Source organism: Sus scrofa, chromosome 6 (genome assembly GCF_054392235.1).
Source record: "Sus scrofa isolate SSC_HxYL_T2T_F1_AM1 chromosome 6, Sscrofa_HxYL_maternal_Yorkshire_Landrace_v2.0, whole genome shotgun sequence".
In the NCBI taxonomy this organism is placed as follows: Eukaryota; Metazoa; Chordata; class Mammalia; order Artiodactyla; family Suidae; genus Sus; species Sus scrofa.
Genome location: NC_139388.1, coordinates 84,199,245 through 84,213,328, shown reverse-complemented (window position 1 = coordinate 84,213,328; position 14,084 = coordinate 84,199,245). Strand labels below are relative to the sequence as shown.

Genomic DNA, 14,084 nt, shown 5'->3' with positions numbered 1-14,084 from the left:
CGTTGCTGTAGCTCTGGCGTAGGCTGGCGGCTACAGCTCCGATGCGCCCCCTAGCCTGGGATCCTCCATATGCCACAGGAGTGGACCTAGAAAAGGCAAAAAGACAAAATAAAATAAATAAATAAATAAGATACCTGTAAGGAGTACAACAGGATTGGCAGCATCTTAGGAGCCCTGGAATGCAGGTTCAATTCCAGCCTGGCACAGTGAGTTAAGGATTCAGCACCGGTGAAGTTGTGGCTTAGGTCACAACTATGGATCAGATCTGATCCCTGGCCTGCAAACTCCATATGCCACAGAGTGGCCAAAAAAGGAAAAAGGGGGGGGGAAAATCTGGGAAAGAACAAAGTCAGGCACTTTGTTCTGCTGGCATTGATTGTTCACTCACTGCTACCAAATTTTTGTTCTGGGCCCCTTTGCCTCAGTGCTAACCACTAAATCTATACATTTTATAGGATGTAGATTTTCAGTTTAATGGGGCTATGTTCCTATAATATCTATGTCCTTATTAAAATCTACGTTTATGTATGCCTTCTTTTCCTTAGGGTGGTTTTGGAGATGATTGAGTCAAGTAATATGTCTCTCTTTTTTGCAAATTAATTTTTATAATGATTTTTAGTTTTTTCATTATAATTGTTTCACAAAAGTCTAGTAATATGTGTCTTGATAGGAGTTTGCAAACATCTTTCCTGCCTTCTAAGTTGTCTTTTGTCAACTTTGCTCATGTCCACTTATCTTCTCTACAATCCATTTTTCAATTCAAGTCTACAGGCTTGTTGATTTGATTTTTCACTCAACATACTAAAAATAAAAGGGGTGTGTGTGTGTGTCTGTCTTGTCCATCCGGACTTAGGACCCCCTCCTCTGTCAATTATGCTTGGCTGGCAGTACCATATTGTTTTAGTTATCTCTTGGGAATATGGTTTAATAATCACTTAAGAATCTCTATTTTTCTGGTAAACTTTGTAAATTAGTGTTAAGCTAGGTATATGTTCTTATTTCTGTCATTTTAAGCCTTACTTTTCAGCCTCATATTTAGAAAAGTCTTAAACCTTTTCAAGTGATAATACATTTATCTAACTAAAGCTAACTTTTTTGAATGTCTAGTTTTACCCATTGCAATTTTTTTTGAATGTCTGGGTTTTTTTTAAAATTTTGAATGTCAGTTTTTTTGTTTCTGTCTTTTTGCCATTTCTTGGGCCGCTCCCACGGCATATGGAGGTTCCCAGGCTAGGGGTTGAATCGGAGCAGTAGCCGCTTGCCTACACCACAGCCACAACACGAGATCCGAGCCGCATCTGCAACCTACACCACAGCTCACGGCAACGCCGCATTGTTAACCCACTGAGCAAGGGCAGGGATCAAACCCACAACCTCATGGTTCCTAGTCAGATTTGTTAACCACTGAGCCACGACGGGAACTCCAAATGTCAATGTTTTTGAATGTCTAGTTTTACCCACAGCGATTTTTTTTTTTTTTTTTTTTTTTGGTCTTTTTGTCTTTTTTGTTGTTGTTGTTGTTGCCATTTCTTGGGCCGCTCCCGCGGCATATGGAGGTTCCCAGGCTAGGGGTCGAATTGGAGCTGTAGCCACTGGCCTACGCCAGAGCCACAGCAACTCGGGATCCGAGCCACATCTGCAACCTACACCACAGCTCACGGCAACGCCGGATCGTTAACCCACTGAGCAAGGGCAGGGACCGAACCTGCAACCTCATGGTTCCTAGTCGGATTCGTTAACCACTGCGCCACGATGGGAACTCCGCCCACAGCAATTTTTAAAAAGGAGATGTGGTATTGCTTTCCTCAGTTATGTATGACAACAGATAACTCTTGTTTTTTCCACACCTGCAGCATGCAGAAATTCCTGGGCCAGGGCTTGAACCCAAGCCTCAGCAGTGACAATGATGAATCCTTAACCTACTAGGCCACCAGAACTCTGACAGCAGAGTTCACATCCACAAATTTGACAGGAATATTTGTGGGGGAACATTGTTTTTTGTTTGTTTTTGTCACATGCTCATTGTTACTTCCCAGACCAGTGATTAAACCTGGGATGCAGCTGTAAAAGTGCCGAATCCTAGCCACTGGATCACCAGGAACATTGGTTTTTATGCCATAATTTTTTTTTTTTTTTTTTTGTCTTTTTTGTCTTTTGTTGTTGTTGTTGTTGTTGTTGCTATTTCTTGGGCCGCTCCTGCGGCATATGGAGGTTCCCAGGCCAGGGGTTGAATCGGAGCTGTAGCCACTGGCCTACACCAGAGCCACAGCAACGCGGGATCCGAGCCGCGTCTGCAACCTACACCACAGCTCACGGCAACGCCAGATCGTTAACCCTCTGAGCAAGGGCAGGGACCGAACCCGCCACCTCATGGTTCCTAGTCGGATTCGTTAACCACTGCGCCACGACGGGAACTCCTAATTTTTTTTTTTTTAATACTTATTTTCTTCTGCCTTCCTTGTCACTGTTTGGATGTTAAAGTATTCTAGAATATTTAATGTATTTTTGTCCTGCTAAGAAAGTGTAACCTTTTTTGAAGAGAGTAGATAGTTCCACAGTAATGTCAAGTGCTTTCAGAATATCCTCAAGCATTTTCCTTTTCCTCTTTTTTTGCCTTTTTAGGGCCACACCTGTGGCATATGGAGCTTCCCAGGCTAGGGGTCAAATCAGAGCTGTAGCCACTGGCGTATACCACAGTCACAGCAACACCAGATCCGAGCTGCATCTGGTACCTTCATCACAGCTCATGGCAACACCAGATCTTTAAGCCACTGAGTGAAGCCAGGGATCGAACCTGCATTCTCATGGGTGCTAGTCAGGTTCATTTCCGCTGAGCCACGACGGGAACTCCCTCAAACATTTGCTTTGTAGTATATTACAGTATCTCAATACATAGCTTCTGTAATTGCTCTTTCAAATCCCTGTAATATGAAATGATGCGTTTCTGTTTGTCCTTAATGGAGAGGAACAAATCCCCTTTCCTCTTTGCTCTAAGCTAGATCAACACAGTTCCTTTGACTTTGACCTTATCTACAATTTAGGTTAATAATGCACCCAGAGTTGGATATTACTTAGGTAATTGAAAGCCTTCTAAAAGCAGTGGACTGGTTTTTGTTAGATAAGTTGGATTTAAATTCTGTGGATTTTTTTGAAAAAATAATTCTGGGAAAAGCTTTTAGACCTAAACCCATTTAAAATCAGTCATTAAAAAATATATCTTGCTTAGTGCTCAGAACTTTCTTTTTTTTTTTTTTTTTTTTTTTTTTGTCTTTTTGTCTTTTTCTAGAGTTGCACTCACGGCATATGGAGGTTCCCAGGCTAGGGATCGAATCGGAGCTGTAGCCACCGGCCACAGCCACAGCAAGGCGGGATCCAAGCCGCGTCCGCAACCTACACCACAGCTCACGGCAACGCCGGATCGTTAACCCACTGAGCAAGGCCAGGGATGGAACCTGTGAACCTCATGGTTCCTAGTCAGATTCGTTAACCACTGCACCACGATGGGAACTCCTCACCTTTTTTTTATGTTAGAGGCACACGCCTCTTTATTCTCCCAGCTAGAGCTGAATCATTCCGTGTACAGCACCTAGCCAGTGGAACATCATCCCGAACAAATGGCTTTTCTGTGTTTACCTCCTGATCCTCTCCGCTTTGTAAATCTCTGAGCTCCATTGATGATGAGTATGTGGCATCTGTGTCCATAATGCCCCCTAAACCGCTCTGCTTATGCACAGCTGCCACTCAGTGACAACTACGAAAGCCAGAGCCAGAGCCTGGCCGCTCATCCAGATTTAATTAAACCAAAGGAAAAGATTATTTTCAAAATGTTGCTTCATTCATTCCCTGGCCTGGTTCACAAAAGAACCTTCAGTGTTAATTTTTTTTTTTTTTTTTTTTTTTTTTTTTTTTTTTTTTTGTGACTACACCCACGGGATGTGAAAGCTCCCCTGCCAGGAATCAAACTAAAGCCGCTGCTGGGTCCATAACCCACCATAAGGGAACTCTGACTTTTAACCTCTTGATGAGGCATTTATTGTTGTTTTATAAAAAGACACTAGTATTTTCTGTAAATTGGAAGTTACTTCTAAATATTAGATTACATTTGGGTCAAACATTTTTTGCAAGAATATTTCAGAGGTGAAGTTACATACTTTGTGATCATGTCAAGAGGCACAAAGTCATGTCCTGTTTAAATTTAAACTAAGTTTGATGTCTTGATTAAGTACTATCTTTCATATTACAGTTCTCAGCAGTTTATGGTTAGCCTCCATGTCAGTAACAAAAAGAAAGTGTTGGGAGTTCCCCCTCGTGGCGCAGTGGTTAACAAATCCGACTAGGAACCATGAGGTGGCGGGTTCGGTCCCTGCCCTTGCTCAGTGGGTTAACGATCTGGCGTTGCCGTGAGCTGTGGTGTAGGTTGCAGACACGGCTCGGATCCCGCGTTGCTGTGGCTCTGGCGTAGGCCGGTGGCTACAGCTCCGATTCAACCCCTAGCCTGGGAACCTCCATATGCCGTGGGAGTGGCCCAAGAAATGGCAAAAAGACGAAAAGACCAAAAAAAAAAAAAAGTTTACTACATATAAATTAGGATTCAGGTTCCTTACAAATTAATTTTAGTGAGCTCAAACTTTTTCACTTATCACAATTGTTTTTCTGATTTAAGGTCACATTTCTTGTTTTACTCTCAACTTTTTTTTTTTTAAAGGCTGTCCCTGGGGCATATGGAGGGTTCCCAGGCTAGGGGTCAAATCAGAGCTGTAGCCCCTGGCCTAAGCCACAGCCACAGCAACGCCAGATCTGAGCTGTGTCTGCAACTTATGCACAGCTCACAGCAACGCTGGACCCTTAACCCATTGAGTATTGAACCTGCAACCTTCATGGTCATGGATACTAGTCAGATTCGTTTCCGCTGAGCCACAACGGGAACTGCCCTACTCATTGTTAGCTAACACTGAATTTCAAATGACTAGCAGTCAAACCCCCTTTTGCTTTATATGCACTGTTGCAGTGTGGATAATTTCAGTGCTTTCTGTTTTTCGTATCTTTATTATAGAGCAACGGAGGAACAAAGCGGCAGAAGATATCTCATCAAAATTATATAGCCTATCAAAAGCAAGTTATTCGGCGGAGTATGCGACATAGAAAAGTTCGTGGTGAAAAGGCACTTCTTGTTTCTGCTAATCAAACATTAAAAGAACTGAAAATTCAGGTGAAGGAAATGTCGCATCTGTTTCAGTATGCTCTGGTCTCAGCACCTTGACTCCTTCCTGCTTTGCACCTAAGTTTGAATATGTATCTGGGCCTTCTTTCAGGGTTGTCCCTTTAAAGTTGTCTGTTCAACAGAGTTGGGCCATTGAGAGAGGGCTTTTTTCATTTTACAAGAATGACGGCAGGGTCCTCATAAAGTCATCTTCTGTTTCAGAGTATTCAGAATTAGCCAAGAATCTTTTTGTGAAGATGGAAAATGTTTCAGGGATTCTGAAAACTTGTGCAAGTTCTGAGCAACCAGTAATAATGAGAAATAATCAGAGCCGTTTAGTTCCTTACACGTCGAGGTGGTTGTTGGTGAGGGTTTATTTTAAAAACCCCAGCCCCCAGCCCCACCCCAGACTGCCTTCGCACATCACCTCAGTGTGCACAACGCAGGCAATTGTGAAATGCCTCCTGATACTGTTGTTTCTTGGTAGCAGTAGTGAAATACTGTAAATGAGGGTGCCAGTGGCACATCACAAAACCCAGGAAAAAGAGGCTGATAAGTTCAAGATGTCCATGAAAAAAAACTGGACCCTTATCTGTTTTAGTCTTTGCTACAGATCCCAAAAGTTGACCACTTTTCCCTCTTTGCTACTTTCATGTGGAATAGTTTACTGGTTATGCATTTTTCCTTGTTGCTGATATTTATCGTTGTAATTGAGGCAAAAGTATAGGCTTCCTTTGAGGGTGCTATGTGTTCCAGAATGTCCTGAGAACGGTATTTCCCGTGGTTGAAGCCCCGGCTCTGAAAATAAATGTGTTGGCGTAATATCTTTGCTCTGTTACTGTAGCTTTTACATCCGAGAAAGCTTGTTTCTATTGCCAGCTTTTTGCCTGTCAGTGGTAAACCTCGAACATTCAAAACCTTTAAATTAGAAAAAGAGCCCCTGTGGATAAAGATATTTTCAAAGCCCATGCTGCTTTTATTGTGGTGTGCCATTTTTAAAGAATAAATCAAAAGTGAGCCGAAGTAACCTCTGTCTCAGGCATGTTACCTGCATGAATGAGGTGTTAGCAGGCTGTAGCTATTCCCAGGAAACCCCCCCAAATGAGCTCTTGGATGTCTCCTGCAGTGGCCTTTTTCTCTTCTATCCTTGCTTCAAGGACCTCTGATCGAAACAGGCCAAAGAATGAGCAGTGAAACGTGCTTTCCCCTCATTGCTCTGAGGTGAGAGCTTTGAAAGCTGCCACCAGACAAGACCTTTTTGCCCAACCACCCAGGCACGGTCAGAGCTGGTGTGGGATGCATGTGATCCTCAGCTGGTGGTGGTGGGTGACTTTTTAAACATAGCAAGGCATTTTTTTATGTTTCATAGAATCTTTTCTCTGAAAAGGTAGAGCTAGTATGTTTGCTTAAAACCTTGATTAGATGGAGTTCCAGTTGTGGCTCAGTGGTAAGGAACCTGACTAGTATCCAGCAGGACTTGGGTTCTATCCCTGACCTCGATCAGTGGGTCAGGATCCCACGTTGCCATGAGCTGTGGTGTAGGTCACAGACACAGCTCAGATTTGACATTGCTGTGGCTGTGGTGTAGGCCAGCAGCTGAAGCTCCAATTTGACCCCTGGCCTGGGAGCCTCCATATGCCACAGTTGTGGTCCTATTTAAAAAAAAAAAAGAAAAGAAAAAAGGAAGAAAGAAAGACCAAACCTTGTTTAGGCAGAATTCATCCACCTGTGAGGCCATAAAGTAAATGTAGTACAATTTGTTCATCTCTTGGTTAAAGATAGTCTTACGAAAGGATTTGGCATGGACTCAATTACTAAAAGGATGTGGAACCTGGATATGATAGGAGCAGCCCTGAGAGCCTTTCCAGAGCCTTGTACCCCAAGTTGTCAGCCCGTCCCTTCCTTCTGCTCCTTTGATTTCTGCACACACCCACTTGCGGGTATAATTGCCTCCTTCCTCATTCTCAACCAAGCCTCCTAAGCAAGGTCCCAGATATATTGGGATTATAGTCTCAATAGGAATGTAGCATATGGGCTGACTGCAAACCATAGTGTATCTTTTGTTATTCTGAAGTCTTTTATTTCTTCTTTAGAAATTGTGCATTTTCTTACTCAAATAGGCTGTAAGTCTCAGCATTTTGCTTCCTACAAACTTTGTCTCTTTTTCTCTTGGCCCAGATCATGCATGCATTTTCAGTTGCTCCTTTTGACCAGAACCTGTCCATTGACGGAAAGATTTTAAGTGATGACTGTGCCACCCTCGGAACCCTTGGCGTCATTCCTGAATCTGTCATTTTGTTAAAGGTAGGCAACACTCTCTCCTGGAGGGATTTAGATGGTTGGAGTATGCGTATGCTGTGTGTAGTGGTTGTTAAGGGTGCCTCAGGTCCTTGGCAGCATGTGGTAGTCAGCTCCTGCGGTGAGTTTTGCTGCCTCTACATACAGTCTCCACCTCTGGCTGAGCCCTGGGAGACTTAGAGGAGGTCATGACCTCATTGGGCCTTGTGGGGATTTAATCATTCCTTTTAATCAAGGTTTAACCTCCTCCCTGACTTCTGGAACAGCATATTACTTAACCATACACCCTTCTAATATTAAAGCATTTCCGCCTTTCCTCTCAAAATTACCAGCCAGTCAGGCTAGGCGATGAGCATAATACAGGAGGCTTGGCAACTCTGGGTCGCCTTAGTGGAATTCTTATTCAAGGTATGGAATCTGGCTTTGAGTGGAATGGATTTAGGAGAGGTAGCTGGATGGTAGGGCCTTCTGACACTTTGTCAGTTTGTCCCAGAACCAGCCTCTAATGAGGCTGAGGACCTGGTTTTTTGTCACTTTCCTTTGCCTCCTTTGGTTCTTGGTGGTTGGAAGCATCCCCCGTGCATCATGTGGTAGAAGAATTGTCAGAGTTCTGAGCTGTGAAATATGCTTTTCGCCCCCTAGGGCCTCAGTTCTGGTCAGATAAGAGTTAGGCCTGGAAACAATGGTGCAGACCCATATCTACCTCACCACACACACACACACACACACACACACACACACACTCACTCCCTCTCTCTCTCTCTCTCTCTCTCTCTCTCTCTCTCTCTCTCTCTCGTCCTGCTACTGCCCCCCGCCCCGCACACACACACACACACAAACACACACACTCCGCCTCTCTCCCTCTCTCTCTCTCTCTCCCTCCCCCCCGCCCTCTCTCTCTCTCTCTCTCTCTCTCTCTCTCTCTCTCTCTCTCTCTCTCTCTCTCGTCCTGCTACTGCCCCCCGCCCCGCCTTGCTTTTCTTGGAACTGTAGGTTCTGTGGAATTGTTTTGAAAACCTGTTTGTTTTACTCCTGAGGACCTGGTCCTGAATCCTAGAAACGGCCTGTTTTTACCTCAGATGGGCAATTAGAGTCCATTCTGGCCACTCTCCTCTTTGCCCGTGCAGCTCACCCCACCCCACGCTCAGACTTGCCACTGGTTCTGCCTCCAAAAGGACATGATCTTGGTGGTGAGGAAGGATTAAAATACGTACATTTTTCAACCTAACTGGCATTTTAGCAGGACCGTTCTGACTTTTTTATTTCTACCAACTCACAATGCTGTCACCACTGAAACCTTAACTCATATCAATTAAATCAGCATTTTGTAACCACAGACAGTTCAGACATTTCCCCATCTAAAGACGTTTGAGGAGTTGCCGTTGTTGCTCAGCGGGTTAAGAATCTGACTAGTATCCATGAGGATGCAGGTTCAGGCCCTGACTTTGCTCAGTGGGTTAAGGATCCGGCATTGCCATGAGCTGTGGTGTTGGCTGTGGCTGTGGCTGTAGCTCCAATTCGACCCCTAGCCTGGGAACTTCCATATGCCCAGGCTTCCAGATGCAGCCCTAAAATGAGGAAAAAGGAGCACCCCATTGTAAATCAGCTGTGCTTCAATTTTTAAGAAAAGGCTTTTGAGGGGCAGGAAGACAACGCCACTTCCATTGTGCTATCCGGGGTTTATGGGGATGGTGAGTCAGGGCATCCTTGTTAATCCCGGACATGGCCAGCCGTGGCTTGGGCCCTGGGCACCATTTGTATTTGTGTCTTGGAGGAGGGATCCACTGGTCAACTCCTGGGGAATGCTCCCTTCCTGACTCCCACTCCCTCATGGTTTTGAATTGTCTTCATTTGTTTTCTAGGCTGATGAACCAATTGCAGATTATGCTGCAATGGATGATGTCATGCAAGGTAAAGACCAATTTGTATCAGGAATTTGTTGGTGAACTTGTTAGAGGAGGGTGGGATTATAGTTATTAAAAGTTTAGTTTACAGCTTACTTTTTTTTTTTATTTTATTTTCCCACTGTACAGCAAGGGGGTCAGGTTATCCTTAGATGTATACATTGCAGTTACAGTTTTTTCCCCCACCCTTTCTTCTGGTGCGACATGAGTATCTAGATACAGCTTACTTTTAACTTTGAAAAAAGCTTCTTCATGTTAAAGTAGAATCTTACATTATTGCTCTTAAAAGATCATAGAGGAGTTTCCGTTGTGGGTCCGCAGGTTAAGAACCCAGTATGGTGTCCATGAGGATGCAGTTCAATCCCTGGCCTCACTCAGTGGGTTAAGGATCCCAAGTTGCCACAAGCTGTGGCGTAGGTCACAGATGCTGCTCAGAGATCTGTTGTTGCTATGGCTGCGGTGTAGGCAGACAGCTGCTCCTCTGATTCGACCCCTAGTCTGGAAACTTCCATATACCACAGGTGCAGCTATAAAAAGGAAAAAAAAAGATCACAGAAAGAGAGAATGGTTTGCCTCTTTTCGACCTGTTGTAGAGTTCGTGTTTCAGTTCTTTGAAGAAGTTAAAGTAGAAAAGTGAGAATGAAGTCCTGTTATATAGGCAAACCTCTTTGTTCAAATACTAGCGGCCCATCCCTTACCTCCCACAGTGGAGGGAAGAGATTCTGCTCTGGGGAAACTGGGGCAATTTAAGAAAATAGTCCTTTACGCTTAAAAAGGTGGAAATGGACAGCCAGAGGGCACCAGAGTTGAGCAAAGAGCATTGGACCCAAAGATGTCAATCAACAGACTTGAGAAAAGGAACCCAGAGGAAATAAGAGGACTTAGGAAGTAAAAGAACGCTTGAGAATTACCTTAGGGTCTGTATGTAAGGAACACTCAGAGGACAGAAATCATGAAAATAAAAAACAATGTTTACAGAGGCCCAGTACAATAAGTGGAAATCTAGGGATAAGATCACAAAAGTATCTAAAGGTCACTGTTGTGGTGCTAGGCCAAGGAACTTCTACATGCCACAGGTGCAGCAAAAAAAAAAAAGAAAGAAAGAAAAGAAAAAAGACAGACTGGAACAGTACCCAAAGTATTCTGAGGAAATGTGAATTCCAGTCTAGAATTAATTGTAATTAGACACACTTTAGTCTAACCTCACACTGGATGGCTCCTTGAACACATTTCTCACCATTGCATTGAGATACTCTGGCAAACAAGAGAGTTAATTTAACATAAAAGAAAGAAGTCAACAGTGGAACCCGAAAACAGGGATCCAGTATAGGGATAGCTGCCCGAGGAGATGGTGGTGGGAAATTCCAGGAGAGAAGCCTGTGTCGGGCCGTGAGCACATCTGATCTAGATGGGAACGGTGGGTGCAGGCTTTCTCCCTAGGGAAAACGGGAAAGAATAGATGAGTCTTGAGGTTTATAAGGCTTTAAGAGTTTACACTTCAGGAGTTCCCATCGTGGCACAGTGGTTAACGAATCCAACTAGGAACCATGAGGTTGCGGGTTCGGTCCCTGCCCTTGCTCAGTGGGTTAACGATCTGGCGTTGCCGTGAGCTGTGGTGTAGGTTGCAGATGCGGCTTGGATCCCGCGTTGCTGTGGCTCTGGCGTAGGCCAGTTGCTACAGCTCCAATTAGACCCCTAGCCTGGGAACCTCCATATGCCACGGAAACGGCCCAAAGAAATAGCAAAAAAAGACAAAAAAAAAAAAAAAAAAAAAGAAGAGTTTACACTTCAGTTCGAAGTAGTGCAAAGAAAATGAAACAGGAGTTCCCGTCATGGCTCAGTGGTTAACGAATCCGACTACGAGCCTCATGTTGGTTCGATCCCTGGCCTTGCTCAGTGGGTTAAGGATCTGGCATTGCTGTGACCTGTGGTGTAGGTCACAGATGCAGCTCGAATTCAGCGTTGCTGTGGTCTGGTGGCTCTGGCGTAGGCCAGTGGCTATAGCTCCGATGAGACTCCTGGTCTGCGAACCTTCATGTGCTGCAGGTGCAGCCCTGGAAAAGACAAAGAGACAAAAAAGAATATGAAACACAAATAATGCAGCATTTAATAACCCCAGAAAGGCTTAATTCATACCAGATAAGAACTATAACCAAGGTACACCAAGGAGCAGTATTAATGGAGTAAAAAGCTAATGTTAAATTCTGGAGATCAGCTTGACAAAAAAAATGCCACCATGTCAGGAGGATGGTAAGGGGGCAGGTGGTAGAAGAATTAAATTTTTGGAGTTCCTGTCACGTGTGGCTCAGCATAAATGAATCAGACTAGTATTCCATGAGAGCAGGTTCTAGATATTTTCTCAGATTATGTATTAGCAATGCAAGCAAGTTGTTTAGAAATACTGAGTTTAAATACCAGAAGAAATGGCTGCAAGGACCAAAAGTGGTTCCTTTCTCCAGGCCACACCCCTCCAACTACCCCTGTCATATACCATTTTAGCTCCAGTTACCACCCTTGTTCTCCCAGCTTTTGTCTTTTATTTATTTATTTTTTTGAATGGTCATATGTATTGCTTTGATCAGAAATAAAAACAGAGAAAGATTGTCACTTGATTATTATCCGTAACTTCAATGGTAATTGTTGCAGACGAGTGAGGGAGTTCTTTTGTGACGCACCCAGTTAAGGATCTGGTGTTGTCACCTAAGGGTTTGGGTCGCTGCTGTCATGTGGGTACCATCCCTGGCCCAGGAACTTCCACATTCCATGGGCTTGGCCCCCAAAATTATTTTAACCTTTTCATCTGTAGGTATTGAAGTGAACTTATAACTATCTGTAGCAACAATCTTTTCAATTTGGACTTTTTTTTTTCTCCTAGTGTGTATGCCAGAAGAAGGGTTTAAAGGTGAGTTACATTTGTCATGTTTTGTTCATGAATGTCAAAGTCATACTGTAATTTTCTATTAAAGTGAAGCCTATAATTTGATTTTAAAATTTAATTCAATCTGAGTCTCATGACTGAAATTAATTTTAGTTAAGTGCATTTTTTATTCAAGCTTCTTCATTATCTGTTTCAGCACTCAGGCCTCTGATAGGGCTTGTGTGTTAGACATATCTACTGCCAGATGTCCATTCTGCTTTTCCTTTCTCATTTCAGGGGGAAGTTGGGGAATTAGCTAGTGGCATTTCGATCTTTATAGTTAATCTTTTCCCAGTTCCTCCTATTAGAGTAAAACAGTTTGCATGTTACTGATAAGAATTAGAGAAGAAATTGCTGAACTGTATTAGGTTCAGTGAAAAAATTTCATATATCTACTTAGAATTAAGGCCTTTCTTAGATGAGTACTTTATTTAGGTGGATAAATGGCAGGGCCTCGTACTGCATCTTGGCCACTGTAGCCATGCACACAGCTGAATCCAGACCTTTGGCATTGACAGATTTAACTTTTGATTCTTTGTGGCCGAGTGCAGAGGTCCCAGCGGGTTGTGATTTTTGCCAGAGAATGAGTTTGAATCAAATACCAGGGGTTCTTTGCTAAAGCGAAGAAGTGAGCCAAGCTACTGGCCTAAATAAAGCCTCTCTCTCAGTGCGGCTTTTTGTCTCTCCATTCCCACTACAAAGAAATTCCTGATGTGGTTAAAACAAAGTAAAAGCAAAAAAAAAAAAGTTCTTTATGAAAATGGCCATCAAATGAAAGCATCAATAAAATCTGATTAACTTGTGTAAAGATAACGCCACGGGAGCCACATGGCTTTCAACAACAGAAATGTGCTTTAGCTGAAGCCTGGAATCTGCGGATGTCAGTGAGTTGGATATTTCCTGTTGGTGACGCAGCCTTGGCAGATGGGGTACATGAACTCTGACCCTGTAGTTCATCACCGCACCTCCACTTGTGTTTCTTTTCCCAGGTACTGGTCTGCTTGGACATTAATGTTTTGAACACTTGCTGACTGCTAAGAAATGACCAGAAGGGAAGAGGAGTTTGACATGTTAGGGCACAGAAAAAGTGGATCTAAGGATTAAAGCGTTACAGGACTCTTCCAAAAGGCAGAAAACCATTCAAAAGTGACTGTCCCACAATGCCTTATGTCAAATAAAGCAGATTGCACTGAAGGCCATCAGACTTGAAGGAAATGTTTCAAATTTTATATTTAAGGGGGGTGGTGGGAGGGAGAAGGGCAAGTAAAGACTGAGAAGGTTTAGTAGCAGCATCCGTAAATCATGTTTACATATGAGATTTATAGTCACAGGAGGCAATACAGTTCTGTTCTGTTTCCTTGCTCGAGTTTCATACCAGATGCACTGGTCCATAACAGACTTATATCACCGTAGATGGGACGACAGTCTGCTCTGAACTAAAAGTCCTTCTTTAGAGACATAACCTGCTTACCAATACCTGTCTTTGATTCATATTTTACTTTCAATAAAGCATGAAAGTGAAGAACTTGCCAAAATTGTGAAGTAGTGTCTTCAGACATCCTACTCTCCGTGTCGGCCCCTGCGTGTCTCCTGAGCCTGCGGGTTGTGTCTCATTCTTGCCTAAAATGGCTTTTTACTTTCATTCCTTTCAGAAGGGACGGCGCGTGTTTTTTGCATGGGGTAGAGTCTCCTCCAGTTTCACTATTATTAAAAAGTGGGAGATCAGGTAATCCTTGCCCTTCTGAGAAATCAGACCAGCCTATCA

At 43.5% G+C, this 14,084-nt stretch overlaps 1 protein-coding gene across 23 annotated transcripts in view; it reads left to right on the top strand.

Annotated features, from left to right (window-relative positions):
- Positions 1-13,854, top strand: part of USP48 (ubiquitin specific peptidase 48) — a 65,561-nt gene extending 51,707 nt beyond the window's left edge. For all 23 annotated transcript variants that reach the window (XR_014807206.1, XR_014807207.1, XR_014807205.1 and 20 more), the window contains 5 exons: positions 5,054-5,209; positions 7,379-7,504; positions 9,361-9,409; positions 12,278-12,304; positions 13,309-13,854. Coding sequence is in view for 19 of the 23 variants with exons in the window: in XM_084963250.1 (XP_084819376.1) it covers positions 5,054-5,209; positions 7,379-7,504; positions 9,361-9,409; positions 12,278-12,304; positions 13,309-13,331 (381 nt within the window). In the remaining 4 variants the exon portion in view is untranslated. The remainder of the gene's footprint in view (positions 1-5,053; positions 5,210-7,378; positions 7,505-9,360; positions 9,410-12,277; positions 12,305-13,308) is intronic.
- Positions 13,855-14,084: the final 230 nt, after the last annotated feature.